This window comes from Scleropages formosus, chromosome 7 (assembly GCF_900964775.1).
Source record: "Scleropages formosus chromosome 7, fSclFor1.1, whole genome shotgun sequence".
NCBI classification, from domain to species: domain Eukaryota; kingdom Metazoa; phylum Chordata; class Actinopteri; order Osteoglossiformes; family Osteoglossidae; genus Scleropages; species Scleropages formosus.
This window is the reverse complement of record NC_041812.1, coordinates 30,865,475-30,888,255: the sequence shown is the minus strand read 5'-3', so window position 1 is coordinate 30,888,255 and position 22,781 is coordinate 30,865,475. Positions and strand designations below refer to the sequence as shown.

The following is a 22,781-nucleotide window of genomic DNA, read 5'->3' as shown; positions in this document are numbered from 1 at the left end:
CTTTTGAGGACAACTGTTACTACCGCTGTGCTGTTGTGTTTTAGCATTATATGGAATATCGTCTTGTTCTTTAGTGGGAAAGACATAGTTGAGGACATCAATCATTACATTGTCAAAAAGAGACTTCTAGGGGTGCCGAAAGAACAGTGTAAAAGTGAGTACAGTGCCATCTCTGAAGCCATATGTGATTGGTGTTCATGTGATCACCTTAGAAGTAGTGCTGCTATTCATTGAATTGTTCAAGTTTCTTACATATTTCAAGGACTTGCTGCTGATCTCCAATTGCTGTGGCGTGAAGAGGATGGTTTTCCATGTTCCAATGTGAAGTGGAAAAAGAGCTGCAGATGCTATCAAATGCTGAAATAATGTGTAAATGTGTTCCAACCTGTTCTGTGCCCTGCAGTAAAATCAAAAATGTTGCTGGTTAGTTCACTTCACTGAACTCATGAAGCAGCTATAGCTGTCTAGCACAGCATTCACGAAACAGGTAGTTTTGTAGCACTTCACCGTATTTCTGCAGTAAAATACCTAAGAAGTGGTTAAGGACAGGCTCAGATAACCTAAAGTTTATAGGTTCAAGCTCCAAGAAAAGCACTGTACTGTGTGGTACCCTTGAGCGAGGTATTTACCTTAAATTTGCAGTATAAATGGCTCGCTCGCTCTAGCTGCGGTCCATCGCAGTCTGCTGCAGTGTGATGGAGTAATAATGGTGGTATAATAAAGTGCCTTGTTTGTTTTTTTCAGATCATGGTTCTGCTCAACCGAATTCCTCACGCCCAGAATTGTAAGAACTTCCTTTCTCTGGGGCTTTTGGTCTTATAGCACCTTCTTGAGTTGTGTGTCATTGGGGAGCACCTGCGCACAGGTATTCACTTTTCTCTCTTTTCTTCCTTGAGCAAGAAAGGTCAAAGGCAAAGTGGGAGGTCTCTGGAATAAGCACTGTGGTATGGATGGCTGGGTGGTGGACGCATCCAGTGTCCTTACAGAAGATACCCCCCCTCCCCAACCCTCACTGTCAGTGTACAGCGCTGGGAAATAAAATGATCTGGTGTGTTTAGCTGGGTTCATGTGGTCAACAAGCCAGTGCTGTGTCCCCACTGCTCTACTGCAAGATTTCAGAGTAGCCAGTGTGTCCCAGTGGGGAGGAACCAGAATCGGGCCACAGCACCTGTGTGTCAAAGGACACAGGATGTCCCATGCAGAATGCTCCTCTGATTCCCCCCTGTGAGCTCTGTTGGCTTGTGAAGTTAGACCCATGACCTTGGGGTTGGTGGTCTGGTCCTCAGACAAGCTGTTCCTTTTCAAGCAAACTCCTGACAGCCCCTGTGTCCATCCCAGAGCAGGAGGGGAACCAACCTGTGCAGGTGCCTGGGACAGCATTCTGAGAGCTATGTGTCTCCCCAACAGATTGTGGGTGTGATCCCGTTGGAGGGGAGTTGCTTTTTGGTCTGTGACCAAGTTCCCTTCCCCAAGCTTAGCTATGTGTAGAAGGGGTTTTGGAGGGTAGGTTGTGTGGCACAGCTGGTTGGTGGGGGTAGTTACTATGCTCGAGGTTGTGGATTTACTTTGTGAGAGAGGTGGTATTCTGGTTGGCTAAATGGCCATTTTGCACTTTAACTATATCTCAAACATCCAAGTAGGGGTTTGTGGAGTGGTTGTGTAGCTCAGCAGGCTGAGGATTGGGTGGCTAATGTGATGGTTATTGATTCAAGCCCTGCAAAGGGTATGGTGAGCTGGGTGAGGGTGTACCTCCTGTGGTGGTTAGTATGTAAATCACCAGGTCTGTAGAAAGTGTGTGTGTGAAGGGGTAGGGGGTAGAAAGAACTGCTGCTTTTCTTTTTTTTAAAAGACAAAGGGGGGGGGGGAGTCACTAACTGTAGTCCTACAACAACACCAGCAGCGACCTTCTTTCTCTGGAGGTCAGGGGAGGGATTGCCTCTCCTCTACTTTTCTTCATGGTTCAGGGGGAATGTGTTTATCAGCCTCATTGCCTGCTCTGCATGGCTTTTGACACCTTCAGATGTTTGGTACCACACATGGCTACCTCATTACCCCCTCAAGGAGGTCTCTCTTGTCTCCTTCAGCTCTTTAGCACCAGGGGTGGCTCCCTCACCCACCCTTCAGGGGGTCTCTCTTGCTTTCCCTAGTCCTTCAATACCAGGGGTAGCCCCCTTCCTACCTCCTCAGGGTTTCCTCCCATTGCATTTGGACCTTTAGCCCAACTGTTGGCCACCCCAACCAACTGCTCTGTGTATTTCTTGCAATGCTTGGACTTTCAGCACCAAGGTTAGTGGCCCCATCTCTTACTCAGAAAGTGCTTCCTAGCACCTTTGTTCTTTAGGGTTCTCAAGTGGGTTTAAACCACTAATGTTACTATCAGCAGCTTGACCACCCAACAAGCTGCTCTATGCCACCATTCCTCTAAGTACTTCTCAAAGTGTTCAGATGAGCTTTAAAACCAGCCTTCCTTTTGACACAGGAATTGAATTTACACTGTATAATTTAACAAAGCAAACAATAACCTGATGAGCTACCTGTTAAGTTTTGTGTCAGACCTTTCATGTGTGGTTAAGGTACAGAGATACTCCAATGGTTTTAAAAAAAAGGGTCATGAATGAAAGAATTGAACTTGAGTTATAGGGTTTAACAGAACAAGTACTAACATCAGGAGCTATATATTAAGGGAAGGATTGAGAGTTTTTACATGTGGTTAAGATACAGAGATGTTTCAATGGTTAAGAAAAAAGAAAGACTGGTCTTTAATCAATGAGTTGAACTTGGGCTGTTGGGTTTAAACAAGTACTAATCAGACAAGTCACATACTACACTGGACATCCAACCTTTCACATGTGGTTAAGGTACAGAGATACTCGAATAGTTTTAAAAAAAAAAAAGTGGTCTACAATAGAGGAATTGAACTTGAGAGTTTAAAGGAAGGAGCACTAACCTGATGAGCCATATGCTAATCTCAGGGACTAGAATTTTACAGGTGGTTAAGGTATGGAGATACTCCAAGTTTTTTTTTTTTTTTTTTTTTTTAAAAAAAGAAAAAGAAAGAAGGCACTGGTCTTTAATTGAGCTGAAGCTGGTAGGCAATGACTAAGTACTAACCTACTGAGCCACATACTATCCTGGAGAAACAAAACCTTCCACATGTGGTTAAGGTACAGAGATATTCCAATGGATTAAAAAAAAAAGACTGGTCTTCAAATGAAGACTTGAACTTGGGCTGTTGGGCTTTTTAAAAAACCAAGTACTAACCTAATGAGCGACCTACTACACTAGAGATTAAAACTTTCACACGTGGTTAAGGTACAGAGATGCTCCAACGGTTTAAAAAAAAAAAAAAGAGCAGTCTTCAGTAGAGGAACTGAACTTACGCTGTAGGGTTTAAAAGAAAAAGTATTAACATGATGAGCTACACATTAAATTAAAGATTAAAACTTTCACATGTGGTTAAGGTACAGGGATGTTCCAACAGTTAAAAAAACTGGTCATTAATGGAAGAATTGAACTTGTGCCATAGGGTTTAAAAGAACAAATACTAACCTGATGAAACCACCCAGCAAACTCTAAACCTTTCAAATGTTTTCAAGGTACAGAAATATTTCAGTGGAGGAATCTCTGCATCTTGACAACATCTGAAAGGTTGTTCTTTATATCGTACACTGTGTGGTTTAGTTGAACCAACACACACCTGCTGAGCCACCCAGCTATAGAAAGTACTGCTCCTTAATGACACCATAAGTCAGATGTTTAGTTTTTTTTTTTTAAACATTTATTCATTTAATTGATGCTTTTGTCTCAGGCAACTTAGAATGTTAAGGCACTTTTATTGTTTACCTGTTTATACAGCCAGGCAACTTATTAGTGCAGCAATTTAATGTAAAGTACTTTGCTCAAGGGTACTACAGCTGGATGTGGGAATGAAACCTGCAACCCTTTGGTCCAAAGAAAACAGTACTAAGCACTCCGCTACCAATTTGCATAGTCCAGTTTGCTGTCTTTTTACACTGAAAGAAATTTTCATGACATTTTTATTATCTTTGAGCCACAGTAATTTGAAAACGAGCGTACATTTTAAAGAGCAAAACCAAAAATGTGTTCTGTACAGAAAATCCTCTCTGATGCTAGATGACCACACTCCTGTGCAGTCTCAGTTCTGTCTGAGCACACATCATTTTCACTCCATGTTGGAGAGCGGGTGAAAAAATGCAGTTAAAAATAAACAAAATGCCATGTGTAGACTGTCAGTTTTCCACAGGGTTCCACCAGTGCACTGGGGTTTACTGCACTGGTGGAACCCTGAGCCATGTGTCTGGCAGGGTGCTCAACACACACACTGTCACCTTCCCACCACCTTCACGTTCAATCCCATTTATTGCAGTTAAGATGCGGTAAACCCGAACATCAGAGCGTCAGGCATGGTCTCGAACGCGTAACTTTGGAAACTGAGTGTTGTCGTTGTGCTGCTCCTGCACGCATCTCATCTGCCGTCTGCTCGCGCCGCTCCGAAGAGTTTACCGCAACCTGCTGGGCCGTTCACGCCAAAGCCGTTCTCCCAGGCCTCTGCACACGTGTTCCCTCCCCCCCACAGACACAGACCAGCAGAAGCAGGACAAGCGCGCCATGTCTACTCCCTAACGGTTAGCCTAGTTAGTTACGAGCACGTGAACGGGGGGTGACCCCTCAGGGATCCTTCTAGCAGCGAGGTTCCTTCAGCACTACATCCAACTCCTCCTTGAACTACAGTGTGTGCGCCACTGAGCCACGGGGCGCAAGCTGCCAGGGGTTGGCCAGCATGTCTGACCATCGTGCCGTAGCCGATGAAGGTCTTGCCGGTGGCGTCGTCGTTGCCCAGCTGGTCGCAGTTATACACGGTTATTAGGACCTGCACGGAAATGACGCGTTAGAGCAGCATGAGCGGTAGCACCTCACGGGGGCCCCGGCGGTGCACTCTCCACCTCGCCCAATCTGTTTGAAAGAAACTTTGAAGCTGAAGCTCTCGTTTCAATTACAGGTTGAGTCTGTTCTTCACTGTCGACGTCTCCTTCTTCAGCCGCCTCCTGTTGTGCTGCCAGAACCACAGTCTGGATACGGGGACATTTGGCGATAGGGGGATGTTAGTGGCACGGTCTCTGGACCCCTGCGGGACAAAGACATAGCAGGGTAGGTCACCTGAGAGGTCGCTGAAATCTGTATTTTTAAGGTTCTTGGCTTCCATCACGTTGACGGTGAGCTTGCCTGCCATGGGCATGTGACGGAGGGAGATGCAGATGTCATCCAGCTTCTCTTCCTAGGCCGAGCAACAGAAGAGGACAATGTTGAAGAGGCCTACCTCCCCTTCCTCTCCACTCGTGCAGCGGTTTGCCCGGGTCCACCATGTTCATAGGGATCTTAACCTTGCCAATCACGTCATGCTTGGAAAAGTGGTCAAAGTCATACGCCTGCATCACCAGGGTTTGGCCCCCCAACTCGGAGTAAGGGATCTGGCAAGTAGGGGGAAGGATGACATGTTGGACATGTCAGCCAAGGGAGCTGCATCATCCCGCATCTCTGCTCAGCGATGACACGCATAAGACCCAAGAGTCTGGCTCTCTTCAGCCTCCGTAAGAAGTGAAGATGCTGCTGGGCCTTCTTGGCTAGGCAGGTGGTGTTGAGAGTCCAGGAGAGGTCCTCCGCCATGTGCACACCAAGAAACTTGGAGTTTTTGACTCTCTCCACAGTTGTTCCGTTGACGTGCAGTGGCGAGTGGTCTACTTGGGTCCTCCTGAAGTCAACAATCATCTCTTTAGTCTTATCAACATTAAGAGATAGATTGTTGTCTTTACACCATTCTGTGAGCTGGTTCACCTCCTCTCTGTACGCCGACTCATCATTGTTGCTGATGAGACCCACAGCTGTAGTGTCATCAGCAAACTTGATATGATTTGAACTGTACTTTGCAACACAGTCATGAGTCAGTAGGGTAAACAGCAGTGGACTGAGCACACAGTCCTGGGGAGCACCGGTGTTCAGCGTGGTTGTGCTGGAGGTGGAGTTTCCGATCATGACGGACTGGGGTCTCCCAGCCAAAAAAGTCCAGGATCCAGTTGCAGAGGGAGGTGGTCAGACCCAGCAGGCTCAGCTTAGTTATCAAGTTATCCTTCCTGATATAGAGCTTCTGAAGTTTTTTGTCAGTTTTCCAGATTGCCCTAAGTGACTAAGCTTTACGCCAGACACAATATTGTTTAGTAATACTTTAACCTTATAGTCTCCCACCAATCCAGAACTGATTAATATGATGGTCTGAGATCCAGCTATGTAAAACAAGTCCCTATAATCCTTAATATTGTCAAGGTGGCTGCATGCCCCTTAGCTATTGTGCCAGACAATGCTCAGATGACTGGGGTTGCATACTTTAAAACCGTCATAGAGGTCCCTAGGGGTCTTCACCCTCACTGCCAAACTCACATGGACTGAGCACACAGCATCAACCACCAAAAAGGCCCATCAACGTCAAAATCTACCAGTAAAAGTTTTAAGATGTTTAGTCCTTACATTCCCCTTCCCTTCGACCTGTATGTTAAAATCCCCCCGATTATCAAATGTTTATCAGTTATACAAAATGGGAGCAGTTCATCTAAAAGAACAATGCAGGACAAACCCTCCACTGAAGCATAGACATATACGTTTGGCTGATGCTTTTCTCCAAAGTGACTTATGATGTTAAGGTACTTACAATTATTTACCCATTTGGGCAGCTGGGTAATTTTACTGGCCCAATTTAAGGTAAGTACCTTACTCAAAGGTAGTACAGCCAGAGGTGGGGATTAAACCTGTAATCTTTAGATCTAAAGGGAGCAACTCTAACACCACTACACTACCAGCTAACACATAGCTCAAATGTTGGTCCATCCATGTGGTGTCCACTCCAAGCACCCTACCTTGCATGATAGAAAATGCACTGACTTTCTCAAAACAATACGCCCAAAAAGAACATTCTGTGGAGTGAACGCCACCTATGCTCCAGTAGGATTTCCTGGGGGGTCCTTTTCCTTAAGGATTAACAAGCCAACTTTACACACTCCCCAACAGGCACTCACCCCCTTATTACCCCTGTCAGCCCCCAGAGCAGTTGAACAACTGTTTTATATTTTTCCCCCACAATTCCCATTACACACACACACACACACACACACACACTTTCTGAACCGCTTGTCCCATCCGGGGTCACGGGGAGCCAGAGCCTAACCTGGCAACACAGGGCGTAAGGCCGGAGGGGGAGGGGACACACCCAGGACGGGACGCCAGTTCACCGCAAGGCACCCCCAGCGGGACTCAAACCCCAGACCCACCGGAAAGCAGGACCTGGTCCAACCGACCGCGCCACCGCCGGGCCACTGCACCCCCTAATGTGTAACTCATGCGAACGTAATAAGGAGCCAATGTGTATGTATTTTTTCTGTGTTTTCCCTCCATTTCCCACAGTCTCCCATTTGAAGACAAATAACGAAAGTTGATTAAATTCTGTAAAGGGATATTTTTTTTTTTCAAAATGCTACAGTTCTGAGACAGATACCATGACAATATTTGTCAATTGATAACGCTCCTCACCAACAGACCCCAGCGTGTGCGGATTGGCAGTAATACCTCCTCCCCACTTATCCTCAACACTGGCACTCCACAGGGAAGCGTCCTGAGCCCGGTGCTGTATTCCTCGTTCACACATGACTGTGTGGCCAGGCACAGCTCCAACACCGTCATAAAGTTTGCTGACGATACCACCGTTGTGGGTCTGATCACCAACAACGATGAGACGGCCTACGGAGAGGAGGTGAGGCTCCTGGCAGAGCGGTGCCAGGACAACAACCTGTCTCGCAATGTCAGTAAAACTAAGGAGCTGGTGATTGACTTCAGGAAACAGGATACGGTTCAGGCACCCATCTACATAGGAGGGGCCTTTGTAGAGAGGGTCAACAGCTTCAGATTCCTAGGGGTCACCCTCACTGCCAACCTCACATGGACTGAGCACACAGGATCAACCATCAAAAAGGCCCATCAACATCTCCACTTCCTCATGTGTCTGAAGAAAGCCCGGATGTCCACTACAGTCCTCACCACTTTCTGTAGGTGTGCTGTGGAGTCCGTCTTCACAGGGTGTATTACATCCTGGTGTGGCAACTGCTCCGTACAGGAGAAGAAAGCCTTGCAGAGGGTGGTCAAAACAGCTCAGGAAACCATTAGCACACAGCTACCAGCAGTCGAGGACACCTACACCACGCGCTGCCTCAGAAAGGCGATGCGCATCATGAAAGATCATAGTCACCCAGCACGGGCGCTCTTCTCTTCCCTACCATCTGCAAAACGGCTCGGGTCTATTCGAACCCGCACAGCTAGGTACAGGAACAGCTTTTACCCCACCGCTGTAAGAGTATACAACACCCACCAATGTTCAAACTTCACTAGAGTTGGACTGTTCCCTCCGAGCACATCAGCTCATTACATTGTTACTTCAAGTATTCTCAGTTTTAAGTACTCTGGCTGTCTATTGTTATTTATTGTTGTTGTTTTGTGCAGTATTATCTATTATTTTTTTGTTCATAGTTTGTGGAGAAGCACTCGGACAAGGATTTCATGGTACTTGTACAGGGTACTTGTACCTGTGACAATAAACCTTGAACCTGAACTTTTTAGTGAGGAATTAAATCAATATTGAACACTCATTGGGGTTCTAATGCTGTAGAACAAATAACGTGATTTCTTTCATTTTTTGCAGGAAGATGCTACATCACCAACAAATAACAGTTCCTGTGTTGTACCTCGAATTGTTATTGTGTTATGAAAACCTGTGTCTGATAAAATTGTGACATTTTTATTTAGCCCGTTTTCGTGTATTATATGATTCAGATACAGTATTTCTAGACTCTCTGGAATGGTCATCATTTTCACAGCCACCGTTGGCCACAGGAGAACTAACTGACTTGGAGGAGCAAATAAGTTTTCAGAGAACGTTAACAATCGTTCGTTCGAATAGAACGAAGGCCGTGGTAACCACGGTAACAATTATTGCGTCATGTCCTCGCTTGGAACGTTCAGCACTCGTATTTAATAGGAGCCCGGGAGGTGAGTGTATATATTCACTGTCGCGAAAGGCTGAGCTACAGGTGTGAGCTCTGAGGCGCCGCGCATCGTGAGTTCGACGCCATTTGATTTCTGTTCTGGTGGGTGTCTGTTTTAAACTGACCAATCAATGGTATTATAATAATTAGTTAAAAACAACGTTCTGCTGCAAGTCGCCCAATAAATGACGGATTTTCCGCGAGTTTCTCAGTTTTCGCGGCTCCGGCGCGCGCTGAGTCCCGTCAGGCTTCTCTGAAGCGGAGCGCGCGCCGGCGGACCGTTTAACGTAACTAACGGTCATTCGCCTTTCGCCTTCTTACCGAGTGTTTTACTGTAACATTGGAGGGTTCAGAAATCCTGCCTGCTCGTGAACACATTTAGTGCTCTAAGTTCTTTTTTTCCCCATCATATTTATTTAACATCTATGATGTATTAAAACACCGGCGTTAGATACTGTAGTTATCCATCGTCAGCGCAGGGCTTCTCAAACACTAACTGGTTTGAAGTTTCTCGAACCTTCTTCAAGTTCAACTACATTTTTACAAAAAAACGAAAACAGTTTTCTGAGTTCACCCGTGGTCCTCGTGTTTGTTTGAAATTTGGAGCTGCAAAGAGAAGCAAATATAATCAGGTGGTGAAATGTGTTCTGTTGTTCTGTCTGTGTCCAGTAAAATCGAACTCCCGCTTCATTTACTTCAAGTCCTACTGGCACCTGTGTTTTGTGTGGTTAGTAAATATTAATACTCATACTGTACTTGTCTAGCGAAGCGTTTATATATATGTATATATTAACAGGTACTTTTGTACAAGTGTGCCGTTTAAACCGTATTTCTGCGCGGTAAAAGAAATGCATATAAAAAGTGGTAAGTTGCCTTTATTATATAGTAGAACCAAAATGTGTTGGTTTTAATGATTAAGTGTAATACAAGAAGGTAGTATAAGTGGTTAAGGACAGGCTCAAGAAACCTGAAGTTTGTAGGTTCAAGTTCCAAGAAATGCACCCTACTGTGTGGTGCCTTGGGGGGAGGGGGGGGGGGGTATTTTACCCTGTTAATTTGCGGTAAAGGAGTTGAATCCTTTAAGTGCGTTGAATAAAAACAAAGTATTAATCGCAGGTTTTGCTACTGATGATTATATCAGAGTGCAAGGGGCCGTTGCTGTGTTAACATGGTATACAGCACACAAGGTGATCTTGTAGTAATTTTAAGCGCGTAACTGAAGTGTTTCCAGTAGCTGGCGTTAAGTATTGTGCCGAGGAAGCGTAGCCAGCATTAAAGCCACTGTGCGTTGTGCTTTTTTGTGTTTTTGTAGAAAATGTCCAGCCCATTGGAGAGGGAGACCTTGCTGGTGGCAAAGGATTATGTGGGTTTCTGCACTGGGATCCGGCAAGACCCTCCAAGCGAGTCAGCCAAAGCCATGAGACAACTGGCGAAGCAAACGGAGAGGCAACATCGGTCAACATTTCAAACCTTAGTGCAGAACTTCTTGGACAACTCTGAACCCGACTTCCTGACCAGTCTGAAGCAGACCATGGCAGCGCTGGCGCATGACGGACAGTTGAACTGGGGAAGAGTCGTAGCGCTTTTTGCATTCGCAGGAATGCTAGCGAGCGAGCTCTCATCCCGGGGAGTGGACGTCAGCAACAGAAGGTTAGCGGAGACGATCGCTCGCTACCTCAGCGAGGAGCACGGAGAATGGCTTCTGCACAACGGTGGCTGGGTAGGTAGAACTTGTGTGTAAACGTGTCCGTAATTGTTCTACGCAGACTGCCTGTGTATACACTAGTCTTTACTTCCATGAAGCAGCTAAAAGTGAATGGAAATCGGCAGTGGTTCTGCTTGTGGTAAACGATCACAAAACTTCTTTAACAAACCTTTCTTGTGGTTGCTGTATGTAGGTCGAAATTAAGAAAGCAGTGCGGATGTGTAACAATTTTCACAATGTGGCAAGAGTCTCTCAGCGCACGTCTGACATGCATTATGATGCTTTATTGTTCTAAACCCACAAACATTCCTACACCGACCGTAGTTTCCAATGTGTACAGCAAGTATTTCTGACTTGGAATCAATTGATTTTGTTCAGGAATAACCATACTTACTTGGCATTTTGTTTGTCTCTTGTGTAGGTCGGCTTCCTATCCTTTTTCCACATGGGGAGAGGTGCGGACTTGGGGTTGTTCCTGAGGAACGCTTTCTTTGCAGTCTCCGTTGCGAGCATTGCAGGGATAGCCGCCCTTCTTCGCCCTGGAAGACTTCCTCTGGGGTCCTTGCTTCGGCTGTTTTTTGCCTGAAGGATCATGTTCTGATCCTAGCAAAAGTCAAATGTATTCGTTGTCATAATTGTTTGTTTTTTTTTTTTTTAATTCTTGATTTCTGACCAGTTTTGGAATTTTTTATGACGTTCTAGTTCCAGCTTTAACTACTATGGTCAAAATCAGCTGGCATTAGTCAAGCAGCTTTCCTGTATTTTCCCTGCAGATGTATATATTTCTTCACTTGTTATTCTTTTTGATTTAATTAAAAAATTAGCCCATTAAGAGACTTGTGTGCTCATCTTTTGAGGACAACTGTTACTACCGCTGTGCTGTTGTGTTTTAGCATTATATGGAATATCGTCTTGTTCTTTAGTGGGAAAGACATAGTTGAGGACATCAATCATTACATTGTCAAAAAGAGACTTCTAGGGGTGCCGAAAGAACAGTGTAAAAGTGAGTACAGTGCCATCTCTGAAGCCATATGTGATTGGTGTTCATGTGATCACCTTAGAAGTAGTGCTGCTATTCATTGAATTGTTCAAGTTTCTTACATATTTCAAGGACTTGCTGCTGATCTCCAATTGCTGTGGCGTGAAGAGGATGGTTTTCCATGTTCCAATGTGAAGTGGAAAAAGAGCTGCAGATGCTATCAAATGCTGAAATAATGTGTAAATGTGTTCCAACCTGTTCTGTGCCCTGCAGTAAAATCAAAAATGTTGCTGGTTAGTTCACTTCACTGAACTCATGAAGCAGCTATAGCTGTCTAGCACAGCATTCACGAAACAGGTAGTTTTGTAGCACTTCACCGTATTTCTGCAGTAAAATACCTAAGAAGTGGTTAAGGACAGGCTCAGATAACCTAAAGTTTATAGGTTCAAGCTCCAAGAAAAGCACTGTACTGTGTGGTACCCTTGAGCGAGGTATTTACCTTAAATTTGCAGTATAAATGGCTCGCTCGCTCTAGCTGCGGTCCATCGCAGTCTGCTGCAGTGTGATGGAGTAATAATGGTGGTATAATAAAGTGCCTTGTTTGTTTTTTTCAGATCATGGTTCTGCTCAACCGAATTCCTCACGCCCAGAATTGTAAGAACTTCCTTTCTCTGGGGCTTTTGGTCTTATAGCACCTTCTTGAGTTGTGTGTCATTGGGGAGCACCTGCGCACAGGTATTCACTTTTCTCTCTTTTCTTCCTTGAGCAAGAAAGGTCAAAGGCAAAGTGGGAGGTCTCTGGAATAAGCACTGTGGTATGGATGGCTGGGTGGTGGACGCATCCAGTGTCCTTACAGAAGATACCCCCCCTCCCCAACCCTCACTGTCAGTGTACAGCGCTGGGAAATAAAATGATCTGGTGTGTTTAGCTGGGTTCATGTGGTCAACAAGCCAGTGCTGTGTCCCCACTGCTCTACTGCAAGATTTCAGAGTAGCCAGTGTGTCCCAGTGGGGAGGAACCAGAATCGGGCCACAGCACCTGTGTGTCAAAGGACACAGGATGTCCCATGCAGAATGCTCCTCTGATTCCCCCCTGTGAGCTCTGTTGGCTTGTGAAGTTAGACCCATGACCTTGGGGTTGGTGGTCTGGTCCTCAGACAAGCTGTTCCTTTTCAAGCAAACTCCTGACAGCCCCTGTGTCCATCCCAGAGCAGGAGGGGAACCAACCTGTGCAGGTGCCTGGGACAGCATTCTGAGAGCTATGTGTCTCCCCAACAGATTGTGGGTGTGATCCCGTTGGAGGGGAGTTGCTTTTTGGTCTGTGACCAAGTTCCCTTCCCCAAGCTTAGCTATGTGTAGAAGGGGTTTTGGAGGGTAGGTTGTGTGGCACAGCTGGTTGGTGGGGGTAGTTACTATGCTCGAGGTTGTGGATTTACTTTGTGAGAGAGGTGGTATTCTGGTTGGCTAAATGGCCATTTTGCACTTTAACTATATCTCAAACATCCAAGTAGGGGTTTGTGGAGTGGTTGTGTAGCTCAGCAGGCTGAGGATTGGGTGGCTAATGTGATGGTTATTGATTCAAGCCCTGCAAAGGGTATGGTGAGCTGGGTGAGGGTGTACCTCCTGTGGTGGTTAGTATGTAAATCACCAGGTCTGTAGAAAGTGTGTGTGTGAAGGGGTAGGGGGTAGAAAGAACTGCTGCTTTTCTTTTTTTTAAAAGACAAAGGGGGGGGGGGAGTCACTAACTGTAGTCCTACAACAACACCAGCAGCGACCTTCTTTCTCTGGAGGTCAGGGGAGGGATTGCCTCTCCTCTACTTTTCTTCATGGTTCAGGGGGAATGTGTTTATCAGCCTCATTGCCTGCTCTGCATGGCTTTTGACACCTTCAGATGTTTGGTACCACACATGGCTACCTCATTACCCCCTCAAGGAGGTCTCTCTTGTCTCCTTCAGCTCTTTAGCACCAGGGGTGGCTCCCTCACCCACCCTTCAGGGGGTCTCTCTTGCTTTCCCTAGTCCTTCAATACCAGGGGTAGCCCCCTTCCTACCTCCTCAGGGTTTCCTCCCATTGCATTTGGACCTTTAGCCCAACTGTTGGCCACCCCAACCAACTGCTCTGTGTATTTCTTGCAATGCTTGGACTTTCAGCACCAAGGTTAGTGGCCCCATCTCTTACTCAGAAAGTGCTTCCTAGCACCTTTGTTCTTTAGGGTTCTCAAGTGGGTTTAAACCACTAATGTTACTATCAGCAGCTTGACCACCCAACAAGCTGCTCTATGCCACCATTCCTCTAAGTACTTCTCAAAGTGTTCAGATGAGCTTTAAAACCAGCCTTCCTTTTGACACAGGAATTGAATTTACACTGTATAATTTAACAAAGCAAACAATAACCTGATGAGCTACCTGTTAAGTTTTGTGTCAGACCTTTCATGTGTGGTTAAGGTACAGAGATACTCCAATGGTTTTAAAAAAAAGGGTCATGAATGAAAGAATTGAACTTGAGTTATAGGGTTTAACAGAACAAGTACTAACATCAGGAGCTATATATTAAGGGAAGGATTGAGAGTTTTTACATGTGGTTAAGATACAGAGATGTTTCAATGGTTAAGAAAAAAGAAAGACTGGTCTTTAATCAATGAGTTGAACTTGGGCTGTTGGGTTTAAACAAGTACTAATCAGACAAGTCACATACTACACTGGACATCCAACCTTTCACATGTGGTTAAGGTACAGAGATACTCGAATAGTTTTAAAAAAAAAAAAGTGGTCTACAATAGAGGAATTGAACTTGAGAGTTTAAAGGAAGGAGCACTAACCTGATGAGCCATATGCTAATCTCAGGGACTAGAATTTTACAGGTGGTTAAGGTATGGAGATACTCCAAGTTTTTTTTTTTTTTTTTTTTTTTAAAAAAAGAAAAAGAAAGAAGGCACTGGTCTTTAATTGAGCTGAAGCTGGTAGGCAATGACTAAGTACTAACCTACTGAGCCACATACTATCCTGGAGAAACAAAACCTTCCACATGTGGTTAAGGTACAGAGATATTCCAATGGATTAAAAAAAAAAGACTGGTCTTCAAATGAAGACTTGAACTTGAGCTGTTGGGCTTTTTAAAAAACCAAGTACTAACCTAATGAGCGACCTACTACACTAGAGATTAAAACTTTCACACGTGGTTAAGGTACAGAGATGCTCCAACGGTTTAAAAAAAAAAAAAAGAGCAGTCTTCAGTAGAGGAACTGAACTTACGCTGTAGGGTTTAAAAGAAAAAGTATTAACATGATGAGCTACACATTAAATTAAAGATTAAAACTTTCACATGTGGTTAAGGTACAGGGATGTTCCAACAGTTAAAAAAACTGGTCATTAATGGAAGAATTGAACTTGTGCCATAGGGTTTAAAAGAACAAATACTAACCTGATGAAACCACCCAGCAAACTCTAAACCTTTCAAATGTTTTCAAGGTACAGAAATATTTCAGTGGAGGAATCTCTGCATCTTGACAACATCTGAAAGGTTGTTCTTTATATCGTACACTGTGTGGTTTAGTTGAACCAACACACACCTGCTGAGCCACCCAGCTATAGAAAGTACTGCTCCTTAATGACACCATAAGTCAGATGTTTAGTTTTTTTTTTTTAAACATTTATTCATTTAATTGATGCTTTTGTCTCAGGCAACTTAGAATGTTAAGGCACTTTTATTGTTTACCTGTTTATACAGCCAGGCAACTTATTAGTGCAGCAATTTAATGTAAAGTACTTTGCTCAAGGGTACTACAGCTGGATGTGGGAATGAAACCTGCAACCCTTTGGTCCAAAGAAAACAGTACTAAGCACTCCGCTACCAATTTGCATAGTCCAGTTTGCTGTCTTTTTACACTGAAAGAAATTTTCATGACATTTTTATTATCTTTGAGCCACAGTAATTTGAAAACGAGCGTACATTTTAAAGAGCAAAACCAAAAATGTGTTCTGTACAGAAAATCCTCTCTGATGCTAGATGACCACACTCCTGTGCAGTCTCAGTTCTGTCTGAGCACACATCATTTTCACTCCATGTTGGAGAGCGGGTGAAAAAATGCAGTTAAAAATAAACAAAATGCCATGTGTAGACTGTCAGTTTTCCACAGGGTTCCACCAGTGCACTGGGGTTTACTGCACTGGTGGAACCCTGAGCCATGTGTCTGGCAGGGTGCTCAACACACACACTGTCACCTTCCCACCACCTTCACGTTCAATCCCATTTATTGCAGTTAAGATGCGGTAAACCCGAACATCAGAGCGTCAGGCATGGTCTCGAACGCGTAACTTTGGAAACTGAGTGTTGTCGTTGTGCTGCTCCTGCACGCATCTCATCTGCCGTCTGCTCGCGCCGCTCCGAAGAGTTTACCGCAACCTGCTGGGCCGTTCACGCCAAAGCCGTTCTCCCAGGCCTCTGCACACGTGTTCCCTCCCCCCCACAGACACAGACCAGCAGAAGCAGGACAAGCGCGCCATGTCTACTCCCTAACGGTTAGCCTAGTTAGTTACGAGCACGTGAACGGGGGGTGACCCCTCAGGGATCCTTCTAGCAGCGAGGTTCCTTCAGCACTACATCCAACTCCTCCTTGAACTACAGTGTGTGCGCCACTGAGCCACGGGGCGCAAGCTGCCAGGGGTTGGCCAGCATGTCTGACCATCGTGCCGTAGCCGATGAAGGTCTTGCCGGTGGCGTCGTCGTTGCCCAGCTGGTCGCAGTTATACACGGTTATTAGGACCTGCACGGAAATGACGCGTTAGAGCAGCATGAGCGGTAGCACCTCACGGGGGCCCCGGCGGTGCACTCTCCACCTCGCCCAATCTGTTTGAAAGAAACTTTGAAGCTGAAGCTCTCGTTTCAATTACAGGTTGAGTCTGTTCTTCACTGTCGACGTCTCCTTCTTCAGCCGCCTCCTGTTGTGCTGCCAGAACCACAGTCTGGATACGGGGACATTTGGCGATAGGGGGATGTTAGTGGCACGGTCTCTGGACCCCTGCGGGACAAAGACATAGCAGGGTAGGTCACCTGAGAGGTCGCTGAAATCTGTATTTTTAAGGTTCTTGGCTTCCATCACGTTGACGGTGAGCTTGCCTGCCATGGGCATGTGACGGAGGGAGATGCAGATGTCATCCAGCTTCTCTTCCTAGGCCGAGCAACAGAAGAGGACAATGTTGAAGAGGCCTACCTCCCCTTCCTCTCCACTCGTGCAGCGGTTTGCCCGGGTCCACCATGTTCATAGGGATCTTAACCTTGCCAATCACGTCATGCTTGGAAAAGTGGTCAAAGTCATACGCCTGCATCACCAGGGTTTGGCCCCCCAACTCGGAGTAAGGGATCTGGCAAGTAGGGGGAAGGATGACATGTTGGACATGTCAGCCAAGGGAGCTGCATCATCCCGCATCTCTGCTCAGCGATGACACGCATAAGACCCAAGAGTCTGGCTCTCTTCAGCCTCCGTAAGAAGTGAAGATGCTGCTGGGCCTTCTTGGCTAGGCAGGTGGTGTTGAGAGTCCAGGAGAGGTCCTCCGCCATGTGCACACCAAGAAACTTGGAGTTTTTGACTCTCTCCACAGTTGTTCCGTTGACGTGCAGTGGCGAGTGGTCTACTTGGGTCCTCCTGAAGTCAACAATCATCTCTTTAGTCTTATCAACATTAAGAGATAGATTGTTGTCTTTACACCATTCTGTGAGCTGGTTCACCTCCTCTCTGTACGCCGACTCATCATTGTTGCTGATGAGACCCACAGCTGTAGTGTCATCAGCAAACTTGATATGATTTGAACTGTACTTTGCAACACAGTCATGAGTCAGTAGGGTAAACAGCAGTGGACTGAGCACACAGTCCTGGGGAGCACCGGTGTTCAGCGTGGTTGTGCTGGAGGTGGAGTTTCCGATCATGACGGACTGGGGTCTCCCAGCCAAAAAAGTCCAGGATCCAGTTGCAGAGGGAGGTGGTCAGACCCAGCAGGCTCAGCTTAGTTATCAAGTTATCCTTCCTGATATAGAGCTTCTGAAGTTTTTTGTCAGTTTTCCAGATTGCCCTAAGTGACTAAGCTTTACGCCAGACACAATATTGTTTAGTAATACTTTAACCTTATAGTCTCCCACCAATCCAGAACTGATTAATATGATGGTCTGAGATCCAGCTATGTAAAACAAGTCCCTATAATCCTTAATATTGTCAAGGTGGCTGCATGCCCCTTAGCTATTGTGCCAGACAATGCTCAGATGACTGGGGTTGCATACTTTAAAACCGTCATAGAGGTCCCTAGGGGTCTTCACCCTCACTGCCAAACTCACATGGACTGAGCACACAGCATCAACCACCAAAAAGGCCCATCAACGTCAAAATCTACCAGTAAAAGTTTTAAGATGTTTAGTCCTTACATTCCCCTTCCCTTCGACCTGTATGTTAAAATCCCCCCGATTATCAAATGTTTATCAGTTATACAAAATGGGAGCAGTTCATCTAAAAGAACAATGCAGGACAAACCCTCCACTGAAGCATAGACATATACGTTTGGCTGATGCTTTTCTCCAAAGTGACTTATGATGTTAAGGTACTTACAATTATTTACCCATTTGGGCAGCTGGGTAATTTTACTGGCCCAATTTAAGGTAAGTACCTTACTCAAAGGTAGTACAGCCAGAGGTGGGGATTAAACCTGTAATCTTTAGATCTAAAGGGAGCAACTCTAACACCACTACACTACCAGCTAACACATAGCTCAAATGTTGGTCCATCCATGTGGTGTCCACTCCAAGCACCCTACCTTGCATGATAGAAAATGCACTGACTTTCTCAAAACAATACGCCCAAAAAGAACATTCTGTGGAGTGAACGCCACCTATGCTCCAGTAGGATTTCCTGGGGGGTCCTTTTCCTTAAGGATTAACAAGCCAACTTTACACACTCCCCAACAGGCACTCACCCCCTTATTACCCCTGTCAGCCCCCAGAGCAGTTGAACAACTGTTTTATATTTTTCCCCCACAATTCCCATTACACACACACACACACACACACACACACTTTCTGAACCGCTTGTCCCATCCGGGGTCACGGGGAGCCAGAGCCTAACCTGGCAACACAGGGCGTAAGGCCGGAGGGGGAGGGGACACACCCAGGACGGGACGCCAGTTCACCGCAAGGCACCCCCAGCGGGACTCAAACCCCAGACCCACCGGAAAGCAGGACCTGGTCCAACCGACCGCGCCACCGCCGGGCCACTGCACCCCCTAATGTGTAACTCATGCGAACGTAATAAGGAGCCAATGTGTATGTATTTTTTCTGTGTTTTCCCTCCATTTCCCACAGTCTCCCATTTGAAGACAAATAACGAAAGTTGATTAAATTCTGTAAAGGGATATTTTTTTTTTTCAAAATGCTACAGTTCTGAGACAGATACCATGACAATATTTGTCAATTGATAACGCTCCTCACCAACAGACCCCAGCGTGTGCGGATTGGCAGTAATACCTCCTCCCCACTTATCCTCAACACTGGCACTCCACAGGGAAGCGTCCTGAGCCCGGTGCTGTATTCCTCGTTCACACATGACTGTGTGGCCAGGCACAGCTCCAACACCGTCATAAAGTTTGCTGACGATACCACCGTTGTGGGTCTGATCACCAACAACGATGAGACGGCCTACGGAGAGGAGGTGAGGCTCCTGGCAGAGCGGTGCCAGGACAACAACCTGTCTCGCAATGTCAGTAAAACTAAGGAGCTGGTGATTGACTTCAGGAAACAGGATACGGTTCAGGCACCCATCTACATAGGAGGGGCCTTTGTAGAGAGGGTCAACAGCTTCAGATTCCTAGGGGTCACCCTCACTGCCAACCTCACATGGACTGAGCACACAGGATCAACCATCAAAAAGGCCCATCAACATCTCCACTTCCTCATGTGTCTGAAGAAAGCCCGGATGTCCACTACAGTCCTCACCACTTTCTGTAGGTGTGCTGTGGAGTCCGTCTTCACAGGGTGTATTACATCCTGGTGTGGCAACTGCTCCGTACAGGAGAAGAAAGCCTTGCAGAGGGTGGTCAAAACAGCTCAGGAAACCATTAGCACACAGCTACCAGCAGTCGAGGACACCTACACCACGCGCTGCCTCAGAAAGGCGATGCGCATCATGAAAGATCATAGTCACCCAGCACGGGCGCTCTTCTCTTCCCTACCATCTGCAAAACGGCTCGGGTCTATTCGAACCCGCACAGCTAGGTACAGGAACAGCTTTTACCCCACCGCTGTAAGAGTATACAACACCCACCAATGTTCAAACTTCACTAGAGTTGGACTGTTCCCTCCGAGCACATCAGCTCATTACATTGTTACTTCAAGTATTCTCAGTTTTAAGTACTCTGGCTGTCTATTGTTATTTATTGTTGTTGTTTTGTGCAGTATTATCTATTATTTTTTTGTTCATAGTTTGTGGAGAAGCACTCGGACAAGGATTTCATGGTACTTGTACAGGGTACTTGTACCTGTGACAATAAACCTTGAACCTGAACTTTTTAGTGAGGAATTAAATCAATATTGAACACTCATTGGGGTTCTAATGCTGTAGAACAAATAACGTGATTTCTTTCATTTTTTGCAGGAAGATGCTACATCACCAACAAATAACAGTTCCTGTGTTGTACCTCGAATTGTTATTGTGTTATGAAAACCTGTGTCTGATAAAATTGTGACATTTTTATTTAGCCCGTTTTCGTGTATTATATGATTCAGATACAGTATTTCTAGACTCTCTGGAATGGTCATCATTTTCACAGCCACCGTTGGCCACAGGAGAACTAACTGACTTGGAGGAGCAAATAAGTTTTCAGAGAACGTTAACAATCGTTCGTTCGAATAGAACGAAGGCCGTGGTAACCACGGTAACAATTATTGCGTCATGTCCTCGCTTGGAACGTTCAGCACTCGTATTTAATAGGAGCCCGGGAGGTGAGTGTATATATTCACTGTCGCGAAAGGCTGAGCTACAGGTGTGAGCTCTGAGGCGCCGCGCATCGTGAGTTCGACGCCATTTGATTTCTGTTCTGGTGGGTGTCTGTTTTAAACTGACCAATCAATGGTATTATAATAATTAGTTAAAAACAACGTTCTGCTGCAAGTCGCCCAATAAATGACGGATTTTCCGCGAGTTTCTCAGTTTTCGCGGCTCCGGCGCGCGCTGAGTCCCGTCAGGCTTCTCTGAAGCGGAGCGCGCGCCGGCGGACCGTTTAACGTAACTAACGGTCATTCGCCTTTCGCCTTCTTACCGAGTGTTTTACTGTAACATTGGAGGGTTCAGAAATCCTGCCTGCTCGTGAACACATTTAGTGCTCTAAGTTCTTTTTTTCCCCATCATATTTATTTAACATCTATGATGTATTAAAACACCGGCGTTAGATACTGTAGTTATCCATCGTCAGCGCAGGGCTTCTCAAACACTAACTGGTTTGAAGTTTCTCGAACCTTCTTCAAGTTCAACTACATTTTTACAAAAAAACGAAAACAGTTTTCTGAGTTCACCCGTGGTCCTCGTGTTTGTTTGAAATTTGGAGCTGCAAAGAGAAGCAAATATAATCAGGTGGTGAAATGTGTTCTGTTGTTCTGTCTGTGTCCAGTAAAATCGAACTCCCGCTTCATTTACTTCAAGTCCGACTGGCACCTGTGTTTTGTGTGGTTAGTAAATATTAATACTCATACTGTACTTGTCTAGCGAAGCGTTTATATATATATATTAACAGGTACTTTTGTACAAGTGTGCCGTTTAAACCGTATTTCTGCGCGGTAAAAGAAATGCATATTGTAACATCTCTGAGGGGAGTAAATGTAAATAGTTGGTATTAGTGTTTATGTGTGTACATAGTTGTGTGTGGTCTCTGATTGGTTGTTGTTCTATTTATGTTCAGTGTTCGAGAGTGGGATTCTGGGGAGCCCGGGGGAACCCCTTAACCATAGGGTGCAGCAGGGGGGCTGGGAGTGACCCAGGGGATTTTGAGGTGTTCTGTGTCTTGTACTGTCTGAAGCGTCTTTGTTAAGACTGCTGTTGGGGACATGTACAGTTTCAATAAAGAGCACGTTCCTTTTACCCGTCTGTCGAGCCTGTTTCCAGTAGCTCCATGGAGGGACGCTACATTGGTGTCAGGAGTGGGACGGCGCACGCTGAGCGAGCAACCCCAAGAACCGACCGGGGAAGAGAATGTTCTCGGGAGATCGAAGATATTCAGCAGAAGACTTCGGAACTGCTGGCCGCTTGGAGCAACTGTGGGGACCGGTCACCACCACGCGGCGAGAGGCTTCCCTCACGACGGTGTGCGGAGGAAAGAGGTATTCCCCAACCACCGCCCAGGACGCCAGCCTCGGGGGAAACACCGCAGCGAACAGCGCTCCCCTGCCGCGGTATTCGGGGACGGAGCCGTGGAAACATACGAGGCACAGCTTCGCCTAGCAGCGCGGCACAACGGCTGGGATGCGCAACTACAGCAGCACAGCTGGGGCTAGCCTTGGAGGGAAAGCGCTGACCGTGCTGCTAGACGTGAGAGCGGACCAACACCACGAGCTGCCCGCGCTCACGGCTGCCCTGAGACGCCGTTTCGGCCAACACGAAACGCGGACTATTATCGCGGACAGCTCACAGCGAGACGACGCAGCAAAGGCGAAGCCCTGGGAGCGTGGCCGCGGATATCCAGCTCCTGGCGCGGCGGGCGTACCCGCAATACCCCGCAGATATCCAAGAAGACTTGGCGCTGCAGGCATTCCTCCGAGCGCTCGCCCCAGAACGCCTGCAGCAGCATGTTAGGCTTCTGCCCCGGCTAACCTGGAGGCGGCGCAGCGAGAGGCGGAACGCGCGGAAGCCGTCCTGCGGGAGGCGAAGGAGCCCGCGCATTCTTGTCGCTCCCTGGAAGACGTCACTGATGACGAGGTGGAGGGAGAAGCTGCGCGCCAAGTCGAGGCACCGCCTGCGCGCCAACGGCCTC

At 46.4% G+C, this 22,781-nt stretch overlaps 4 protein-coding genes across 9 annotated transcripts in view; 2 read left to right on the top strand and 2 right to left on the bottom strand.

Annotated features, from left to right (window-relative positions):
* Positions 1-4,660: 4,660 nt before the first annotated feature.
* LOC114910955 (synaptotagmin-1-like) lies at positions 4,661-5,516 on the bottom strand (the record flags this gene model as incomplete). The annotated part of the gene is given in 5 exon segments (XM_029253564.1): positions 4,661-4,898; positions 4,967-5,010; positions 5,012-5,136; positions 5,179-5,292; positions 5,339-5,516. Coding segments are annotated over 5 exon segments (699 nt in total), but the record flags the coding sequence as incomplete, so codon positions are not given.
* A 3,351-nt stretch (positions 5,517-8,867) lies between these two features.
* Positions 8,868-12,048, top strand: LOC114910971 (anti-apoptotic protein NR13-like). 6 transcript variants are annotated; one of them, XM_029253689.1, is made up of 3 exons: positions 8,868-9,105; positions 10,414-10,821; positions 11,228-11,655. In XM_029253689.1, the coding sequence occupies exons 2-3, from the start codon at positions 10,417-10,419 to the stop codon at positions 11,390-11,392; spliced, it is 570 nt and encodes a 189-aa protein (XP_029109522.1). In that variant the 5' UTR covers positions 8,868-9,105; positions 10,414-10,416; the 3' UTR covers positions 11,393-11,655. The 6 variants fall into 6 exon arrangements, with proteins under 6 accessions (XP_029109522.1, XP_029109526.1, XP_029109527.1 ...); XM_029253693.1 differs by lacking the exon at positions 8,868-9,105 and adding an exon at positions 9,118-9,203; XM_029253694.1 differs by lacking the exon at positions 8,868-9,105 and adding an exon at positions 9,119-9,172.
* A 4,267-nt stretch (positions 12,049-16,315) lies between these two features.
* On the bottom strand, positions 16,316-17,171 carry LOC114910954 (synaptotagmin-1-like; the record flags this gene model as incomplete). The annotated part of the gene is given in 5 exon segments (XM_029253563.1): positions 16,316-16,553; positions 16,622-16,665; positions 16,667-16,791; positions 16,834-16,947; positions 16,994-17,171. Coding segments are annotated over 5 exon segments (699 nt in total), but the record flags the coding sequence as incomplete, so codon positions are not given.
* A 3,602-nt stretch (positions 17,172-20,773) lies between these two features.
* LOC114910953 (anti-apoptotic protein NR13-like) overlaps positions 20,774-22,781 on the top strand; it is a gene marked incomplete at its 3' end in the record, with an annotated part of 4,042 nt that continues 2,034 nt past the window's right edge. Inside the window, exon 1 of the mRNA XM_029253562.1 lies at positions 20,774-20,827. The remainder of the gene's footprint in view (positions 20,828-22,781) is intronic.

What these genes read in the sequence shown, in the direction of transcription:
- LOC114910971 (XM_029253692.1), top strand. Translation starts at nt 9,742, where the DNA reads ATGTGTTCTGTTGTTCTGTCTGTGTCCAGTAAAATCGAACTCCCGCTT. An exon ending in TGGCACCTGTGTTTTGTGTG is followed by an intron (nt 9,829 to 10,413) that starts GTTAGTAAATAT and finishes GTGTTTTTGTAG; the next exon opens with AAAATGTCCAGCCCATTGGA. An exon ending in TTCTGCACAACGGTGGCTGG is followed by an intron (nt 10,822 to 11,227) that starts GTAGGTAGAACT and finishes TCTCTTGTGTAG; the next exon opens with GTCGGCTTCCTATCCTTTTT.